General features: G+C 48.1%; 1 protein-coding gene across 1 annotated transcript in view; it reads left to right on the top strand.

Annotated features, from left to right (window-relative positions):
* The window catches only part of NT5DC3 (5'-nucleotidase domain containing 3), a 45,817-nt gene extending 27,046 nt beyond the window's left edge, over window positions 1-18,771 (top strand). Inside the window, exons 6-14 of the mRNA XM_028532294.2 lie at window positions 317-454; window positions 2,404-2,464; window positions 2,903-3,005; window positions 3,149-3,250; window positions 4,600-4,681; window positions 5,919-6,005; window positions 8,916-9,056; window positions 12,397-12,461; window positions 14,485-18,771. Of these exons, the coding sequence (XP_028388095.1) occupies window positions 317-454; window positions 2,404-2,464; window positions 2,903-3,005; window positions 3,149-3,250; window positions 4,600-4,681; window positions 5,919-6,005; window positions 8,916-9,056; window positions 12,397-12,461; window positions 14,485-14,737 (1,032 nt within the window). The 3' untranslated portion in view covers window positions 14,738-18,771. The remainder of the gene's footprint in view (window positions 1-316; window positions 455-2,403; window positions 2,465-2,902; window positions 3,006-3,148; window positions 3,251-4,599; window positions 4,682-5,918; window positions 6,006-8,915; window positions 9,057-12,396; window positions 12,462-14,484) is intronic.
* The last annotated feature ends 705 nt before the right edge of the window (window positions 18,772-19,476 follow it).

The raw sequence follows: 19,476 nt of genomic DNA, 5'->3' as shown, positions 1-19,476 counted from the left end.
GCAGCCTGTGTCCTGGTTCTCCTCTGAGTCTGGTGAGGGCGCGAGCTGGGAGTTGAGTGAGTGGGAAAGGGGGAGGCTGGTTACACTTGGGAGGGGGGATCGGGGCATTTTCTTGGGTGTGCGTTACACTTAGAGGGAAATGTCAGCTCTGTTGTGAGTGATAGGAACAAGGTGAGCATTTTTACTTTTTGTTGTTAGAATTTCCCTTTTCTCATGGAGAGGGATGCAGATGTTGACCGGAATGCCCCTCAGTGAAGGTCATGTCTGGCCCTGCTGGGGCATTGGCCTCCATTTCTAAAGTCTGCCCCCCCCGCAGAGTTCCCATGGCAACACCATGAAGCAGTTCATGGACATCTTCTCGCTGCCGGAGATGACCCTGCTGTCCTGCGTGAACGAGTACTTCCTGAAGAACAACATCGACTATGAGCCTGTCCACCTGTACAAAGACGTCAAGGTTGTGTCGACAGTAGGAGGCTGTGGCTTTGCATCCCCGTTGCCTTTCTGTGGAAGGAACAGAATTTTTAGGCTCCTTTGTAGGTTAGGTGTTTGAAATAGCCCTTTGCCTGGGAGCTCTTGTGTTTGCGGTTTGTCGCTGAAAATGGTAAGGTGTCATGTTAGGAGAATTAGAAATCAGTCCCATTTGTTGTTAAAAGACGAGAGTGCTCATATAGTTTCCTGGATTTCTAATTCTTTCTGACCCAGGGCCAGGGCCAGGGCACCTGGCCAGAGGGGCGAGTGATGGCTACAGTCCAGCCTGTACCCAGCTCACCCTGAGCCCGGCCGCTGGCTGGGGGGGACTCTACCCAGAGACTTGGCATTTCCATCTCAGGCGGTGGCCCAGGGCCTGCAGTGCCCACGGGAGCCCCGTCTTCCCCTGTGCACACAGGTTCCATGCGGGCTTGCTGAGGCCCTGCAGAAGCTGGGTGCCGAGATCCACTCAGAGACAGAGACAGGGAAATCTCAATATTTATATGGGTGTACACACACCTCATTTATATGACTTTGTATTTATAGACTTTAATTCACATTCATGTGTGTTTGTTTGTTTATTTATTTATTTTTTATTGTTGTTCAAGTACAGTTGGCTCCATTTCCCCACCACCACTCATGTGTTTATATATATTCTTTAAGCTGAACTTTTTTCACTACTTAAAAATGTTTATGTATTATTTATTTACTATGTTTCTTATACATTTCTAAGCATGCTATAAAAATGTTTATATAAAATATATAATACATATTTATTTAAATACATGACATTCTAAAAGGTCAATATTCGTATACTACAATGTTGTAATTGTATGTGGCTGATTTGAGATTCTCGCTGCTCTGCATCATGGGGTTTAGGCAGATACAAGATGAATTACAGTTTCAGTGTCGGTCTGGTGTTAGGTGAACTGAATTTAAATATTTAGTTTCCAGTGTTTTTTTTTTGTGCACAAGTACTTCATGTTTAAGAAACTTTAAGAATCACTTACGGTTATGTAGCCCTCACTCTGCACTCACGAGGAGAGTCGTCTTGTTTAAAGGTTCAGTTTTTACTTTTACTATTACAAGTTCGCCAAGAGTGGACACGCAGGCAGGGTTTTTCTGTGTTCGGGCATTGCTCTTCTGAGGGCTTTGTGCATATTAACTGATTAAATCCTCACCGCAGTGCCTTGAGGTAGATACTGCCATCGTCACCCTCATTTTATAGACGAACGGAGGCACAGAGAGGCTGGGGAACTTGCCCACAGTTACACAGCTAATAAGTAGCAGAGCCTAGATGTCAAGCCAGGAGGTCTGGCTCTGGCTTGCTCCTCACCATTGCCTTCTGCCGATGTCACATTGAAATACGCCTGTGCTGGAAGGTGATCAAGGTTGAGTTTACAGCCCAGGGTGCACACGCTGGGCAGAAATCGCCCACCAGTTTTCTAAGGCTCATGGCCCAGTGTCTCTGCACCCCAGTCCCCTGCCACAGGTGCCTTCAGGGGTGCCACCTGTGTAGAGGACATACTCATTGTCACCTGAGAGTGGGGCTGTGCCTGCTCTTGGCACATGTGGGGCATCTTTTCCTAGATGGCTGAGCCTGCCGTTGGGACCTAGGGATGGGTGCAAAGATGAAAAGCACAATGAGGCCCGTGGCCCAGATGACCTGGACTCATTTGTTCACAAAACTACGTATAAAAGATGGCTTATCGTGTGGGGCATTTTTCAGAACTATCCACACAGGTTACCTCCTCGCAGCGACCCTATTGCAGACTGCATTGAAAACTGCCACTATCACTTAAGTTCTCCCCACAGGGGCCAGCTATGGTACTTGGATTGCCAGGCTCCTAGTGACAGACATTATCATGAATGCCATTTCACTTGTATTGTTACTTGGGCTCACGTGTTCACTGATTAAAAAACGTGTCTTGACAGGATTCAATTCGAGACGTGCACATCAAAGGAATCATGTACCGAGCCATCGAAGCAGACATTGGTGCGTACTCAGCATTACCATGAAGACTGTCTTGGGCCTGCCCTTGGCCATGGCACTGTACAGGCATTTTACTTTCCTCGCTGGCGCTGAGCAGAGGCTGCAGCACCTTTCTGAGTGCCATGCAAGGACCCTGCATCCTTGGGTCTCATCCATCTTCCCCCTCTTTGTCTTAGAACTTGACACAGTCCTGACTCCAAAGGCGAGGCGCTGGCCGCTACAGCCCCTTAGTTTTTTCCCCTAAGGGGAGGGGGCAGGGTCTTGGCTATGGATGCGTCTGATGCTGACAGCCTGCCCTGACGCAGGCGTCCTTAAGACTTCCTCCTCTTCCCCCATGTGCCCTGGACAGCTCTGGGCCTGCAGGCCCCATTTAGTAAGCACTTACAGGCTGAGTGACCGCACGTGAATCCCTGTGTGGGGTTTTTCTTTTTTGGCTCCTAGAGAAGTACATCTGCTATGCTGAGCAGACCCGTGCAGTGTTGGCCAAGCTGGCTGATCACGGCAAGAAGATGTTTCTCATCACCAACAGCCCCAGTAGCTTTGTGTAAGTGGTTCTGTGTGTCCCTGGCTCCCTCGCTTCCAGCTCCCTGCTTGCACTGCCTTTCACAATTGGAATTGTGCGAGAAAAAGTTGCAAAAACAGTTCACCCCTGCAGTGTTAGACTAACCCGGCTGACGTGTTGTTTAGGGACAAAGGGATGCGGTACATCGTGGGAAAGGACTGGAGGGACCTGTTTGACGTGGTCATTGTTCAGGCCGAGAAGCCAAACTTCTTTAATGATAAGCGGAGGTGAGTATCTGTCCTTCCAGGGGACCAGGTTTTTCTCATCTGCTGCTGTGAAGACGTAAGATTCAGTGTGTCTTGGCGAAATTCCGTTGGAAATCATGAGCATCTGACATTAAAGTTTTTGATTTTTAATTCTTTTAGCAAGTAATTGCAGGGAGGGTGAGGTTGATGCATAACACCTCAGACATATTGAAATGGTTGTCGGGGGTGATTTTGGGGGGCGATTGTGTGTGTGGGGTGGTTGTGGGGGCGATTTTGGGGGGCGGTTGTGTGTGGGGGGTGGTTGTGGAGGCGCTGTTCCCAGCACAGCACAGCCCCTCACTGCACCCATTTAATTTTGCCTTTGTTCTGGGTGCCTGGAATGAGAGCTGAATAATCCTCCACTTATATCCATCTCGGTGTTATTTTATAATGATGGAAGGTCAGCAATATCCATATGAGGGGATATTATGCATCCATGAAAATGGTGCAGTTGAAAAAACAGTGGTGAGGATGCATTATGACTGTAGAAAATGATATCTGAAGAATATGTAATCACATGGGAAATTTGTCACAACCTTAGAGAAAAAAAGGTATGACCAGTGTGCACAGATGATCCTCATCTTCTGTTCATCAGAAAGGGGAAAGACACAGATGCAGAAAGACCATAGACATCTACTGAAATGTGTTTGCACCTACACACTAGAATTATGGGTGGTTTTCCTTCTCTCCATTGTATTTTTTTTTGCATTTCCAGTATTTTTTGCAGTGAGTTTCTATTTTTCTAATCAGAAAAACAATGCAAATAAGTGTTACCTTAAAAAACTACAGGCAAACAGTCTCCTGTCCTTTGGACTAGCACCCCCAGCGTGAGGAATGACTTTGGTATTTCCCATTTTCCATCATAAAATAGTATGCCTGTCCTCTGATTTGGAGCACCTGAATTTCAAGTATAAAGCTGGATAAATATACTAAGACAATATTTCCAAAAACGTGTGTGTGTGTGTAATAGAGAGGGTTTTTTTTTTGCATAAAACCAATTTTTTGTACCATCAAATAAACTTGGCAAATCTGGGTTAAAGACAATTTCTGTATAGGAGGACTTTTCATAGCCATCAGTAACTTGTTAAAAAGGGGATATGGATAGGGCATAGTATTTTCCAAATATATTTGACCCTGGAGTTCTTTGTCCACTGCATGTCCTTGGCCACTGGGCCTGCAGCTTGGGAGGCATGGCCCAGGGCCAGGGGCTGTGTTGGAGCTGGTTCCGGGCTCCCAGGCTGGTGCAGCCCCTTCGTGTCCATGTGGTGTTCCATGTAGCACATGGCCCGCGCGGCCACCCGCCTCATAACACTTCCTGTTTCTGTTCTCAGACCTTTCCGAAAGGTGACTGAGAAAGGCGTCTTGCTCTGGGATAGAATCCACAAGTTGCAGAAAGGCCAGATTTACAAGCAGGTACCTTGTGACCCGTTCGTCATTTTTGTTACTTTGCTTTGTGTGGTCAGCGATACCGATAACAGCTGGTGTTCACGGAGGCTCACCCCGGGCCGGGGGCCGTTCTGAGTGCTCTCTGCTCCCGTGGACTGTTGACAACTTGGTAGCAGAATTTAAGCTGAAGTCAATATCTCAATTACCTTACATTGAACAATTTCTTAAAGTAAAATGTAAAGCATTACTTCTCATAGTACATAACATTTAAGATACCGGTAGGAAAGGTTAGACATTTTTATTTTATTTTATTTATTTATATTTATTTTTAGAGAGGAAAGGGAGGGAGAAAGAGAGAGAAACATCAATGTGCAGTTGCTGGGAGCCTTGGCCTGCAACCCAGGCATGTGCTCTGACTCGGAATCGAACCTGTGATGCTTTGGTTCGCAGCCCGCGCTCAATCCACTGAGCTATGCCAGCCAGGGCTAGACATTTTTTTTAAGAGGCATTTAATCATGTGGCATATTACTTGCCCAAATTAGTAATTATTTCCTGAGAATCTGTTTTATCTACAGTTTTAATATATTACATAAGGCTTGCAAATGTTTGGATTAAATGTTTGGAAAAAGTGATTATATTGCTGACTCTTATTGTATAACTGAAATAAGTTTTTTTTTTATTGATTTTTTTTTTTCATGATGCAGTTCTTGTGGGTTTATATAACAACCTGTTAGAGTTGGCATTAAGTTTATTTACTGGGCCTTGAAAAAATTAGCTTTGATAACGGCCATTCCCCTTCTAGGACATTAGCCTAAGAAGATGATTAAGACGTAGCTAAACCACCTGCTGTAAGAGTGAAGTTACTTACAAAATAGATAATAAAGTAAATGAGAACAACATACATGTCCGACATCGGGGAATTGGGTAAATGAGTCGTGGTATACGTATCGGGACCAGAAATCACATGGCAGGTCAATATTTGACCTGGAAAGAGGGTCACAGCGTGGTAAGTGTAAACGGAGCATTCCAAAGAGGTACCCACAGGATGATTCTCTTTTGAAAAGTACATTCAACTTACAAGAAAGGCCTGAAAGATTTCATACTAACATGCTTTTATCTTTATATTTTGATATTTAAAGTAAATTATAAAGGTGAGGTAATTTTTTTGAAGTTTTTTTAAAAAACATAAGTATTTGGGGCCATGCGTGATACCCAGGTCTCTGCACCTGTCACAGATACAATACCTGTGTTTTCCTCATTGCAGGGCAACTTATATGAGTTTCTGAAGCTGACCGGATGGAGGGGATCCCGAGTGCTGTATTTCGGTGACCACATATACAGCGACCTGGCGGTGAGGGGGGGCCTTTTGTCCCAGTTCTTTGTTGGGGGACAGATGTGGTAACCCCACTTACTAAGGAATTTCTCTTTTGGTTAAGACAATTTTTAGGCTTTCATAAAAATCAGGAGTAGGCCACTTTTTTTTTAATGTCTCATATTTTACAGAACAGATGCATCAGTCATGAAAAAGGTAAATTTTGGGGGAAGTGATGGAAGTTAGCAATTGACTCAAGAGTTTATCAGAAAAATCTTTGTACTTAAAAGATTTATTTATTTATTTTTAGAGAGGGAAGGGAGGGAGATAGAGAGAGAGAGAGAGAGAGAGAGAGAGAAACATCAATGTGTGGTTGCTGGGGGCCGTGGCCTGCAACCCAGGCATGTGCCGAACCTGTGATGCTTTGGTTCTCAGCCTGCGCTCAATCCACTGAGCTACGCCAGCCAGGGCTAGAAAAATCTTTGTATTTAAGTAATGGTAAGAAATAAATGCCATTGTCTTTTCCTTTTCCTTTTATCACTGTGTCAGAGACACACAACTGCAATGTAAAAGCGCAGAGACCTCAGCCAGGGCTTCTGTTGCCAGCCTGTTGCTTCGGAAAGAGGCCTTTCTAGGAAACAACTGTTAGGTGAAAATGAGGCTTTTCTTGCCCCATGGAAGGACCAGCGGAGCATCATGGGACTTCAGTTCTGTGATAAACCTATAACTGGAACAATATCTAATTGGAGGCAGAGGGGGGTTGATTCCAGGCACCTGTGTGTAGTGACACCTTTCCCAGGTGACTCATTCACACACCTGTGTAACCACATCTGCCCGGTGGGCTGAGGTCTCATGGGAGAAACCATGGTTCAGAGTGAGAAGACTGAGGGTTTCCACCCCAGCTCTACTGTTTATTAGCTGGGTGACCTTAAACACTTCCCCCAAGCCCTGATGTCCTCATGTGTAAAAGCGGTGAAATAAGATGATGTATATACAAGTACTAAGGAGAAATACAAAGGGCTACCAACAGGATGTCGGCATTCCTAGAATGTCAGGCCACGTGACACGGCATCATGGGCATTTGCCTCTTGCTAAGTGGGGTCTGCAGGCCCCGAGGGGAGACTCTGTGCTGCCCTGAAGTCCTGTGGGTGCACGCACGGCCCTGGGAGGTGCCACCACACGCACACACGCACAGGTCTTTGCTGACTCTGAGAGGTACTCACAAAGCAGTCGCGTTCTTCAAGTGGGATCCCGTGGCATCAGTGTCACCTGGGGCCTTGTTAGCCATGCACATTCTCAGGCCTCACCCAGGACCCACTGAGTCAGCGCCTCTGGGGGTGGGGCCCAGCCATCTGTGTTTTAACCAGCTTTCCTACTAAAATTTGATACCAGGGTAGTGCTGGCCTCAGAATGAGTTAGGAAGTGCTGCCTCCTCTTCAATTTCTGGAAGAGTTTGAGGGGGATCGATATTAATTCATCTTTAAATGTTTGGTAGAATTCACCAGTGAAGACATCTGGTTTGGGCTCTCTGTAGCTGGAAGTTTTTTGATTACTAATTCAGTCTCCTGACTACTTAGAAGTCTGCTCAGACCTTTTATTTCTCTGCGATCCAGTCTGGGCAGGCTGCGTGTTCCTAGGGATCTGTGCAGTTCACCCGGGTCATCCAGACATCATTGGCTCCCAGCCTGCCCTTTAACCCTTTTTACTTCTGTCAAATCGGTAGTCATGGCGCCACTTACATTTCTGATTGTATGAAATTGAGTTTCCTCTCTCTTTTCTTAATCAAGGTAAAGGTATGTCAATTTTGTAGATCTTTTTAAAGAGTCAATTCTTTGTTTTGATTTTTTTTTTCTATTCTCTATTCTAATCTTTATCTAATCTCTGATCTAATCTTTATTTTTTTCTTTGCCAGCTTTCAGTTTAGTTTTGCTGGTTCCTTAAGGTGTAAAGTTAGGTTGGTTTGAGACCTTTCATTTTTAATGTCAGCGTTTGTAGCTGGAAATCTCACCTTTGGCACTGCGTTTGCAGCATCCCGTAAGTCTGGGTGTGTTGCGTGTGCAGTTTGATTTGTCTCAAGGTATTTCCTAGTTTCCCTTGTGATCTCTTCTTTGGCCCATCGGTTAAGAGTGTGTTGTTCAATATCCACATATTTGTGAATTTTCCAGGTTTTTTCTTCCACTGTTGAGTTCTAGTTTCATTTCTTGTGAGCAGAAAAGATACCTGGTATGATTTCAATAGTTAAACAATTTTTAAGACCACCCAACACTGTGTGTTTACTTGCTTGAGGGCAGGGATGTGTCTGTTTTTGTTCCTTGTTTTATCTTCAGTATCTAGAACAGGGCCTGGCAGATGGTACTTGATAAATATTTGCCAAATGAGAGAAAGACTGACCTTTTAGTACAGTGATTGTGTATCTTAGATTTTCCAGGGCATAGTTGACCCGAGATAGTCTGGCCTGTTGTTGAATCATGGGGTTATAATGTTTGAATGAAAAATGTGATCGTGTGTGTTTATGTCGTATGATCATTCCAAGTTGGATATGCTCTGGTCCCCATAACCCACCAGGCCTGGCGCTCAGGGGGAGCTCCCCAGCCATCTGTGGATGAATTGAACGAGGGCCTTCAGTAGCATCTCAGTCCAGCCTCTTTCTGCCCGTGACCTAATTGTTGCTTTACAGGCCATGGTTAATGATTCCAGACCCTGTGATTCTGCAAGGACTGTGACTCATAGCAGTTATTTCCAGAACAGAAATTTCCTTGGGGTGAAATGATCAAAGCCTTGGGCTAACTGGTTTTAATGAAATGTAATTCATTGAATTTGGCTTGGTTAATAACTGACCATTGCAATTAGAAAGTAATTCAATGAATGCCTGTTGTGTCTGGGTAAGGAAATGAAATGGCTTAAATTCTGTTGACATTAATGTTGACTCTCTGTGATCTCGGCGATCAGGATTTGACCCTGAAGCATGGCTGGCGAACTGGAGCCATCATCCCCGAGTTACGGTCCGAGCTCAAAATCATGAACACGGAGCAGTACATCCAGACCATGACCTGGCTGCAGACCCTGACCGGGCTGCTGGAGCAAATGCAGGTTTGGGACCTTTTCCTCTCCTACTTTTTCTGTAGCCGGAAGTGAGTCCACTGGTCAAAGTTAATTTAAGTATTTATTATTTAATGGTGGTTATAAAGTTGGAGGCATAAGTCATCCAGCAGAATAACTACTGGGATTATTTTGCCCGGAAGAGTTTTGCCAGTTTCCCTGAAGAGACCTGTAAAAATGCCCCCAGAGCCATTTGGAGGAAGAGCTTCGTGGGGCCCATGTGCAGGTGTCTGTCTACGTCCCTCTGGCGGGTCCCCCGTCCTCACTTTCCCGCTAAAGCCCCATTGGGGGATGTCCTGTGGGGCAGCGGGATCTGAGAAGCCCTGCCACTGTTGGGGTCTAGTCCTGGTCCTGCCTTTAGCCTGCAGTGGTCTTCCCTGTTCTGGGCCTCAGTTTCCCCTTCTGTACAATGAAGCATCCTGTGGAACAAACACTTTGGGCTAGGCACCATTGCTTCCTGGAACGTCTCGAAGCAAGAGTCAGGGTCCCTGTGTGCAGTCTCCGTTTGGTTTTGAAGGTGACACCGACAGTGAGCTGGCTCACTGGAGAGCAGTGGCGGATTTTGCCTTCCCATAAGTCATGTGGCCAGTTTCCTGGCCTGTGAAGATGCCCCTGTGTGGCAGCCTCGACCGCCTGTCCAATCTCACGGGGTACCGTGCTTTCTCACTTGGTTCAGCTGCCCAGGCCTGCAGCTGTCTCAGCACGTGTGCCGACTCTTTCGGGCTAAGGGGCACGGAGGCCCACTCTCTGTGCTCACGCAGCTTCTGCCCGTGGCCTGCCAGCTCGCTGTGGACATGGCCAGGGAAGTGCCTTGCCTGGCAAAGCTGGCAGCCTGCATGGAGGCGGCTGGCAGTGAGCTCTGGTGGAGCTGCGAGGGGTGGCAGGCCCGGTCCTCACTCCAGGGCACTCTCGTTGCAGAGCATGGGGCGTGCACCCCCCTGTCTTGCTTCCATGTGCTCAGCTCCATTGGTTCTGGGCTGTTCTCTGACAAGGATTCGTTCTGTTTCCTCACCATGCTCATTTGTGAGATGATTTTCTAAACATAAAAGGCATCGATTCTGGGTTAATAAAGCCTGGAGTCTGTGCACAGGTCATACAGGAATTATAGTTTCTCTTTATATGTATGCACACACAACCTTCTACAGGGTCCGGCAGAAGTGCCGCCATGGAGTGTGGTTGGTAGGGTACATGAAGGTCTCACATGAGATAGACAGCAATTTGAGCATTTTACCTAAAACATGTGTGCTTCAGTGTGATGTTATGTTACCAAATTACATGCTTATGATTTTATAATAAAAGATTTGGTATAGACTATGAGCTCATAAAAAAGGGATGTTATTTGTGTCAGACCCTATATATATATGTATGTATATATTATGTGTATGTATGTGTGCAAACATGTATATGCATATGTATGTACATGTATAAATATATTACATGTGACACTCTACAGATTTTTTATCTCACCACATCCTTTGTAGAGTTTAAATTCTGTAGTGAGTAATTTGTTGATTAAAATGTCAAAGCTCATTAAAACTAGGCTCACAAAACCATCCCCATCCCCACAAGTGCCAGGCCAGTCTCCCGGTGCCCCACTGACGCACTAGTAGGAGCATCAGCGATGCTGCTCCCTGGTGGCGCAGGCTGTGTGCTGGGCGAGGACCCCACGCTGCAAGCTCAGAGCCTTGTCGGCGAGGCAGAGGCTCCGAGCTGGTGAGCGGGGCAGATGTGGTGAACAGAAGGGCCGTGGCTCCCACATCAGAAGCAGATGGTTTGCTTGTTTGGTCTTTTTCTCCGGGTCCCCTGGCTGCCCCGTGACCGTGAATTGCAGGGAGCCACCTGTCCCCTGTGATCACGTGCGCCTCTGACTCTGGCTGAGCGTTTGTTTCTGTTCAGCCGCAGGAGCCTTGCGGAGAGACGGGTGAGATTCCATGGTCAGGTTGGGGGCAGTCGCCGTTTTCTGGGTGCCTTTTGCTCATAGTTCAGCTCAGCTAGAGAATCTCTGCTTTTCCACCTGCTTGAGGGGCTCTGCCCTTTTTTTTTTTTGCCTTTTACAGAAAACATTTTTTTCCTTAAATATGTTAAGAGATAATACAATATTAAGGAAGCCAGTTTAAAACAAATTATAGTTTTACTACCCTTGCACAAATTAAGAAAAATTTCCATGATAATTTCTTAATACATGCACATATTTTTGCATGCTTTTAAAAAACTGCTATTTCTGTGTAACTGCCATTTTTATGTTGATGCATATATATAATATATGTAATAGGTAGTCTGTATTAAGTATATGTTTATGTAGGTAATACATGTGTGTAATGGATACATACTGGGGTCTATCCAGAAGAAGTCCAGCCATTGTTAATATAATGAGAACAGTTTGTATGATGTAACCTGACAGCCAAGGAGAGTGGACTGGAATGAACATGCTTGAACAACAGCTTCACAGTACTAGTCAGTGGGAGTGAGCGTGTGTACTGTGTGGCTGTTGCAGTCAAAATGAGCGAGCAGAGCAATGAGTCTGCATCAGATTTTGCATTTAGCTTGAACGTTCTTCACGGAAACTATTCTGATGATTGAGAAGGCTTTAGGGGACGATGCAGTGAGTGCAGCTGTGGGCAACTGGTGATTGGCAGCCTCATCACAACAATGTGCCTGCTCATGCATCACGTTTTGTGCAGAATTTTTTGGTGAAACGTCAAATCACCCAGGTGACTCAGCCCACCTTCAGCCCAGATTTGGCACCCTGTGACTTCTGGCTTTTCCCAAAACTAAAATCACTTTGAAACAGAAGAGATTTCAGACCATTGATGAGATTCAGGAAAATAGAGTGGGGCAGCTGATGGTGACTGGGAGAACTGTGTGAGGTTCCAAGGTGTCCACTTTGAAGGGGACAGAGGTATCATTGTCCTGTGTACAATGTTTCTTGTGTCTTCCTCAGTAAATGTCTCTATTTTTCATATTACATGGCTGGATACTTTATGGACAGACCTCATATTTTATGTGGATGTGTGTGTATTATGTTTTTACATAGCTTTTAACAATACTTTCATATCTCTAGTTTAGTAGTGACCTTGTTTAATACCTTCATAATATTCCATTTAACTTGTTAAACCCTATTTCTTTTGTTGGACATTTCAAAACTATTTGGGTAAAGAAGGGAGGGTTGCAACTGGGAAATCCGAAAATGTATTTTTCATGCAAGTGCCTGTCTCTTAGACTTGGATAAAATTTCTCCAAGAAAAGCTGCCTGTTAAAAAAATTCTAATTAATAAACCTAATGAGTTTATTTGCATCCAGAACATTCTCGGTAATTAGCTGTGTCCTGCAGGTTCACAGAGATGCGGAGTCCCAGCTGGTGTTGCAGGAGTGGAAAAAGGAGAGGAAGGAGATGAGGTAAGCGCAGCCCATTGGGCACGTAGGGAGTCTGCCCCCCCCCCCATCTGCGTGTGCTCAGCCCACACACCACACCTGCCCACGCACACTTCCAAACATCCTTTTTTAGCTCCCAGGTGTGACTGTGGCTGCCCCATTGTCCAGAACCACCCACCTGCTGTCAGTGGGTGACGTGTGACATTTCCTTGAGGCAGCAGTGACCTCCCTCTCACCTCCTGCCCTTGCATTTGCTTCTGTTTTGAAAATCAAACAGGTGTGCTCTCCTTTCTCTCACCTAAGCAGCCACGTACACCCTATCTTGGTGCCATGTGCCCTGCCAGGCCCCGTCGGATTTAAAAGCTCTGGGAGAAGGAGCCATTCCTTCCCACCCCTGCCTGCCCGTCTCTCCATTTGGGCAGCCGGGCAGCCGGAGGCCCACTTGTTGGCAATGCCGCCGCACAGCGGGGCTCCTGGGTCAGCGTTGGAGGCCGGCCCCGAGCCACAATGCGTTCCTGGGGCTCTTCCAGCCCTGGTGCTTATTTGTTACCACGGCTGTGCCAGGAGTGTGCCCGCGCTCAGTGTCGTCACGTGCACACCCGCTCTCAGAAGAGCTTGGTGGGGTGTGCATCTTGAGGGGACGGGGGTTCAAGGGGCCCTGGGCAGGCGCGCCTCGCTGAGAGGACACTGTGCACACGATCATTTCTGCTCTTGTGCCTGGCCTCCCCTGCCCCGGGCCCCGTGTCTCCAAGGCGTGGAAGGAGCGGTCACTGCCGGGGTTCTGGCCGCTGAGCAGGGCATGGAGCCAGGACAGAGCCCCTCCCTCGGGCTGCAGAAGCCGTGGAGGTGCTGGTTCCATCCTCCCCCCTCCTGCTCGGGGCCTGGGCTGCCGGGTGCTTGTTCTAACTCAGTTGTCACTCCAACATTGGGATAAAAATGTTGGGTGAGGTGAGAGGGTGATGGGCAGGTACCGTGATTTGACTCTGGGCCCCTCGCCCCTGAAGGCCGTACCATACCCGGGCGCTACACTCCAGGGACCTCGGATTATTAGATAAAGGGACCATTGCGCCCACCTGAGATTTTTGTTTTGACTTTGAGTTTCTAACAATTTCATATCTCAATGAGACTTTTTTTGTAAAAGTGTAAGTATCACTTATGTCACTCCACCCACCACCCACCTGAGTTCTTTTACTTCTCTGTTTCTTGGTCGTCAGCATCTACTGCCATTGTGTGATGACACAGCTGCTCCCAGCTAGTGGCTTTTGTCACACAGGTGAATGAATGATGATGGGTTTTGCTGGGTTTGTAAATGATTCACAGTTATACATTTTTTAGCCATTTTGCTGGAATATTCTGTGTCCAGGGGTCCTAGCCATCAGATGGCACGCATAATCTGTGTGCGTGTGATGGGGTTTGATTTACACACAGATACACGTGTGCACACCCGCAGGGGCCTCGAGCCTGGGGTGCAGTGCACAGCCTTGCAGAATGCTTGTCATCTGGGCTCCACGGAGGCTGTGCAGTGTTGGAGGCTGAGTAATGTATGGTGGAGGTTTATTTACATCACTATAAAAGAATCCTTAATTTCTCAGCTATCAAAGTGCTTTACAGTTCACAATATCTCTATTTTTCTTGCCTCACTTAGTTTTCACTATAACCTTACAGACAGGGGGTCTTGATCCTGGTCTGTAGATGAGGGAGGTTTGGAGACCGTGTGAACACCCTGCCTCTCTCTGTACTTTGAGAAGCAGCTCCTGCTTCTCTGGCTGTTTGGAAGTGTGGTGTGCGGACTTAGAGGGGCACGCACATCGGAGCTGGAGCCTCAAACTGTGCTCTCTGAGGGCTCCGTGGGCAGTGGGACCCGTCATTTGGTTGGATGGATGGACAGATGGTTTTTCTGATGAGAGGTTGAGGCTGCTTCTAGGCTAATGTCTCTCCCCAAATGAGTCCTACAAAAATGAAAAAGCGATTTTAGTGTCAGTGACTTTGACCAAACAGACTGTGTTGAGTCACTCTTTGCCACGCCCCTCTTTTCTCGACCCTTCAGAGAGATGACCAAGAGTTTCTTCAACGCCCAGTTTGGAAGCTTGTTCCGCACAGACCAGAACCCGACCTACTTCCTGAGGCGGCTGTCGCGCTTCGCCGACATCTACATGGCGTCTCTGAGCTGCCTGCTCAACTACGACGTCAGCCACACGTTCTACCCCCGGAGGACTCCGCTGCAGCACGAGCTTCCCGCGTGGTCCGAGGGGCCCCACGCCTGCCGGCTGCCCCTGCTGCAGGAGGCCCAGGCCAAGTAACCCGGCGCTCACCTGCGGACACAGCCAGAAAGGGCCCCAGCCCCAGCTTGGGCGGACACCACGGGGGCTGACTTTGTGTGGATGTGAGTGTTGCTTTCGGAAAAGACACTGATACGCCTTTTGATATTTATTTCACATCTTCTGGAGAATACCGCCCAGGTTGTTGAGACAGAAGCTAGCGCACCGGTCCCACCCTGCCGGCACGCGTCGGGCTGAATGGCGAGTGGCGCACGGAAGCTCTGTGATCGGTCTTCTTGTTGACCCAGGCGCTGTAACCAGTGCAGCTGTCCAGGGACAGGTGAGGCGTCTCGGTGCCATCTCCGCATTCCCGCAGGTGAAGTGTCGAACCTCTTCCCGACCCTGCCCTGGACAACACACTGAACACTCGCAGGCAGTGCTGTGGGGATGGAGCGGCACACACGGGCACGCAGCGATAAACTGCCCTCAGAAAGCCGGTGATTTAGTGAGCTCTGCAGCAGCAAACACAGTGGTGCCTAGCAGAGGCGATCGCCACACAGCAGCCAGTCCCCGCACAGTGGCCGGTCCCCCAGCCTTGTGGTTGCAGGGCTTTGGTGTTCTGGTGCGTCACTTGGAAGAGAAAAGAACAAGAGAAAGGACAAGTCCTTAGGGATTGTCCTCAGTATCTGCGTCCTGTGTCCTGCCGCATGCTGGGGAAGGACAGATGGTGCCACAAGTGATGGGTGGGTTTGCTCTTTTTCCCAGAGAAGGAGAGAGGAGCTTCTGGCTACATTTCTGGCCAGCAGAGCAGAACAGACTCAGGAGACAAAGGCTGTGAGCAACAAGCGGGCCACAGCCGATGCTTGGTGGTGGGTGACCTGAAAATGCCACCTGTGTGTTGATGTGCTCATTGGAGGACAGAAAATGAAACAAAAAAAAATCCTTGTAATGAAACGCCGTGCCAGGCCCCTCCCTGGGTTGTGTTGGCATTTCCAGAAACCGCCCTTTTCTGGGGGCTGCGAACCCAGCCGCCTTGCTCGTGACTTGTCGGGGAGACGTGGGCCTGTGTGCAGCCCTCGCCGCTTGGCCACCTCCCGCCCCCTGCTCTCCCAGCTTCCTTTCCTGCCCTGTTCGCGCGGCTCTTTGGGGGTCTCCGCCCGGGGGGGGGGTTTCTGCAGGTGTCTGTGTGTAAGCCGGGGGACGATAAAGGGCATTGAATCTAAGAGAAAAGTGTTAGAAATGACTTAGCTAACGGAGTATTTCTCACACCTGTCTAAGGACAATGCAAGTGACCTCCATTCTTAGACCTGATGCGTGGCAGGTACAGGAAGGGGGCTTGTGGAGAGTGCTTGCTGACTGAGCGTTTTTAGCGCAGTAATGAGTGTATCTCTTGGAACCAGCTCTTGACACAGTGCTAGCTTGGCATCCCGTGGGCTGCCCGCAGAAGGCAGGTATTAAACGAGTTCTGTAGCATGCTCTGTGATGCCGCCTCGTGTAATGGGGTTTTACTTGTGATGTTCTCTTGTATTTAACTACACTGCTGAAGGTGGCCGCATAGACCCAGTAGGCCCAATCAGTCGGGCCCCTTCTTTTCTGCTAAGTTTTGTTGCAAACACAGTGGTCCGTTCCTTTTCTGAGAAGGAATAGGCTTTTGTTTACTGTTGGTTATCTCCTAGGTGGTTTAAGCATTAGAGTTCATTGGAGATTGGCATTTATGGGGTGCAGGTGGGTGCCCAGAACTGCTCAGTATTGGGGTCCTCGGAAGGACACGCTGGTGCTCTTGGCTTTTGCTTTGGAGATGCTGAGTGAGGAAGTAGTGATCTTTTAAAAAATTTCTTAGTTCTTATCTAATTGGATATTCACTGGATGTCTCCTAGCTGCCAGTTACAGGGTATTTCGTTTATTTTGTTTACTCGAGAATGAAGTAGACTGTTTCTAAAACCTGCTTTCGTGGAGGTCCAGGTGAGGTGAGGCAGGTCTCGGGAAGAAACGCATTTTCTGGGTATGAGTAATGAATTTTGCAATTTATTACTAGTTAAGGTTGCGCCTGTGGGCCACCGAACGGGCCAGTACTGCGATCTGCCACGTGCGCCTGTCTCGGCAGGGCCCCAGAAGGTGTGCCTAGCAGGCGGCAGACCTGCGCCCGGGCCAGCAGCTCAGGCCGGGCAGCCGCCTCCACGTGAATGATGGTCCGAGCTCAGTCATTGTCACGACTCCACCAGGACTCTGCATGCTGCCCCGGGCATTGTGTTCCTTCCAGTTCCTTCTCTCAGGCACCGCCTGGTGAGCAGGGCTGTTGGTGCACGGGAAGTGAGTCTGTTTTCCACCCTTCAAAATAGCAATTGGGAAAGTGAACGGAATAAAATTAGTTTGCACATTTGAAAATATTTTACATTTTTAGCATTGGTTAGACGGATTTTCTCAGAATCACGGGAACAAAAATTTATAGTCCAAGGCAGGCTGTGCCAGCTGAATGCAGGGTGCGCGGTGCCCGCAGCGGGTCATCTTGGGAGGGACCTGCCCAGCCGGGTTGCCGGAGTCGCTTCTGTAGGTGAAACTTTGCTTTCAAGTATTTTAGGAGCTTGGCTTAGAGCTCCCACTTTTCCTCCTGACATCGTCTCTCTCTCTCTCTCTCTAAATGCTCTTTTGCTCCTGTTGCCATCATTGCCATGTAATGTAAACCACCTGTTGCTGATTTGGGCCCATCTCAGACTAAATTACTAGTTGCTTTGAATGCATTGGCCCTCTTCATTATTGCAAAGGAGAAATGGAAAGCAGTCTCTCCACCTAGCTAATTTGGCTTTGGATGAACTAAATGGGTTTTCCTCCCCGAAGGCCTTTGAATCAGCAGAGAGCTGGGCTCAGTGTTGGAACTGAATTCCACTACGCGGAACACGCGGCTGCTGCCAAAGACCCACTTGGGGGCTCTTGTCTAGAATGCTCTAAGAGTACATTTGGCCAGAGGCAGGGCTCCTTGATTGCTCTATTCAACCGTGAGGGAGCCTCTGTGCTGCCCTCTTATTATCAATTTCCTCTTGTACCAGTTTTCTTGTTTATTTTCTCTCTTATTTGCCTTAGCATTTGGGAGCTTGGCTCCAAGGTCAGTTAACCTCTCATATCCTAGTGGCTTAAGGAAAGGAAAGGGAGTGAAGTTTCTTTGATGCGGGGTAGGGGCGGGGGTGTCCATGAACTTTTCCTGTACAGGGCCAGAAAGTAAACATTTTCGGCTTTGCAGGCCACGTTCTGTCCCCACTACTGTAGGAGTGGACACAGCTGCGCTTCATTATAGCTTGATTGATAAAAGGAGGCTGCAGGCTGCATTTAGCTCTTGGGTCATAGTTTGCAACCCCTACTTGAACCGGCAAAAAAGCGTGTCCATGAGCAGCCTAATTGTGGGGCAGACAGTAGGGAGGAGTTCCCTGGGTGAGTGCCCCATGTTCCCCTGGGAGCTACTCTCCGGGGGTAGTTACTTACTCGGCCAGTGTGCGATGGAGCTGCTGGGCTCGGGCACCAGTTGAATATACCTCTTATTTTAGTTGTTTGTGACCGTGCTCATCGTGGGTGATGGGCTTGGCTGCTCAGATGACCCTCAGGACTGAAGGACTTAGTCCCCCACCTGCTGGGCTCTCTGGCAGCCCTCTGGGGGCCTGTCCTGCTGAAAAGCCCTGCCTCCACCGGTCAAGGTCAGCCTGCCTCCTCTGAGCGGCTCCCTTCCCTCCTTCACCTCCCTTCCCTTCCCAGGTGTGGACCCCCAGAACACACCCCATAAACTTGCATGCGCATCTGCATCCCAGCGGCACCCACTTTCCGGGGAGTGCACCCGCTTTCAGGGGAACCCCCCCCGCCGCAGCGCTCCTGTGCTTTTGCAGGGCTGCGGGAGTGAGGTCGGACTTGGGAAACTGTTTCTCACCGTGTGGCGGGATGACAGATGGTGCCTGCGGGAGAGCAGGCGCCGCAAATGAGAACTAGGCAGACCTCCTATTTATTCTGAATGTGCGTTTGCTATTTATTCGAAATGTTGATTTTGTTATATGATATTGAATTTACTGCCAAATAAAAGAGAATTGTCTCATCCAGTTTATTGTAAGTTATCGGTTTTTGTGTGCTTATGTCGGTGGCAAAGCCATAACAAATTCTAATATAACCACAAAGGACGATCCCTGTGGGAGGGGGGAAGTTAGGGTTCAGTGCCCACCCCCCTCATCCCTTCCCGCCCAGCAAAGCACACTCGCATGTTTTCAGAGCTCGAAGATGGAGAGGTTAAGCCACAGATGGAAAATCAGTATGAGCTTGGCTGTAGGTGCCCTCCCTGGAATTTTTAATTTTTTAATTTTTTAAAAATATTTTATTTATTTATTTTTAGAGAGGGAAGGCAGAGAGAAAAAAAGAGAGAGAAACATCAATGTGCGGTTGCTGGGGGCCATGGCCTGCAACCCAGGCATGTGCCCTGACTGGGAATTGAACCTGCGGTGCTTTGGTTCACAGCCCGAGCTCAATCCCCTGGAATTTCTTTTCTCCCACGGACAGTTTCCTCCTTGAGAACAGGTGAAGATCGTGGCCCACGTGTTTGTCTGCCATTAAATTACCCGGACAGCTGGAAATTGGACGCCCTGTTCTGAGGGAAGAAAATACTGAATAATACAGAATTAGGAGTGAGTGCTATGAAGTCAGATCACTACTGGGGTTTTGGTTACATTTAAATATTTTGAAGAGGTTTTTTTTTTTAACACCTGTTTAAACATGTGTGTTTGTATTTGAACACCTTGGTATCCTTGACCTCT

Source organism: Phyllostomus discolor, chromosome 2 (assembly GCF_004126475.2).
Source record: "Phyllostomus discolor isolate MPI-MPIP mPhyDis1 chromosome 2, mPhyDis1.pri.v3, whole genome shotgun sequence".
Classification (NCBI taxonomy): Eukaryota; Metazoa; Chordata; class Mammalia; order Chiroptera; family Phyllostomidae; genus Phyllostomus; species Phyllostomus discolor.
The sequence above is the reverse complement of the archived record's forward strand: the minus strand, read 5'-3'. Positions and strand labels throughout refer to the sequence as shown.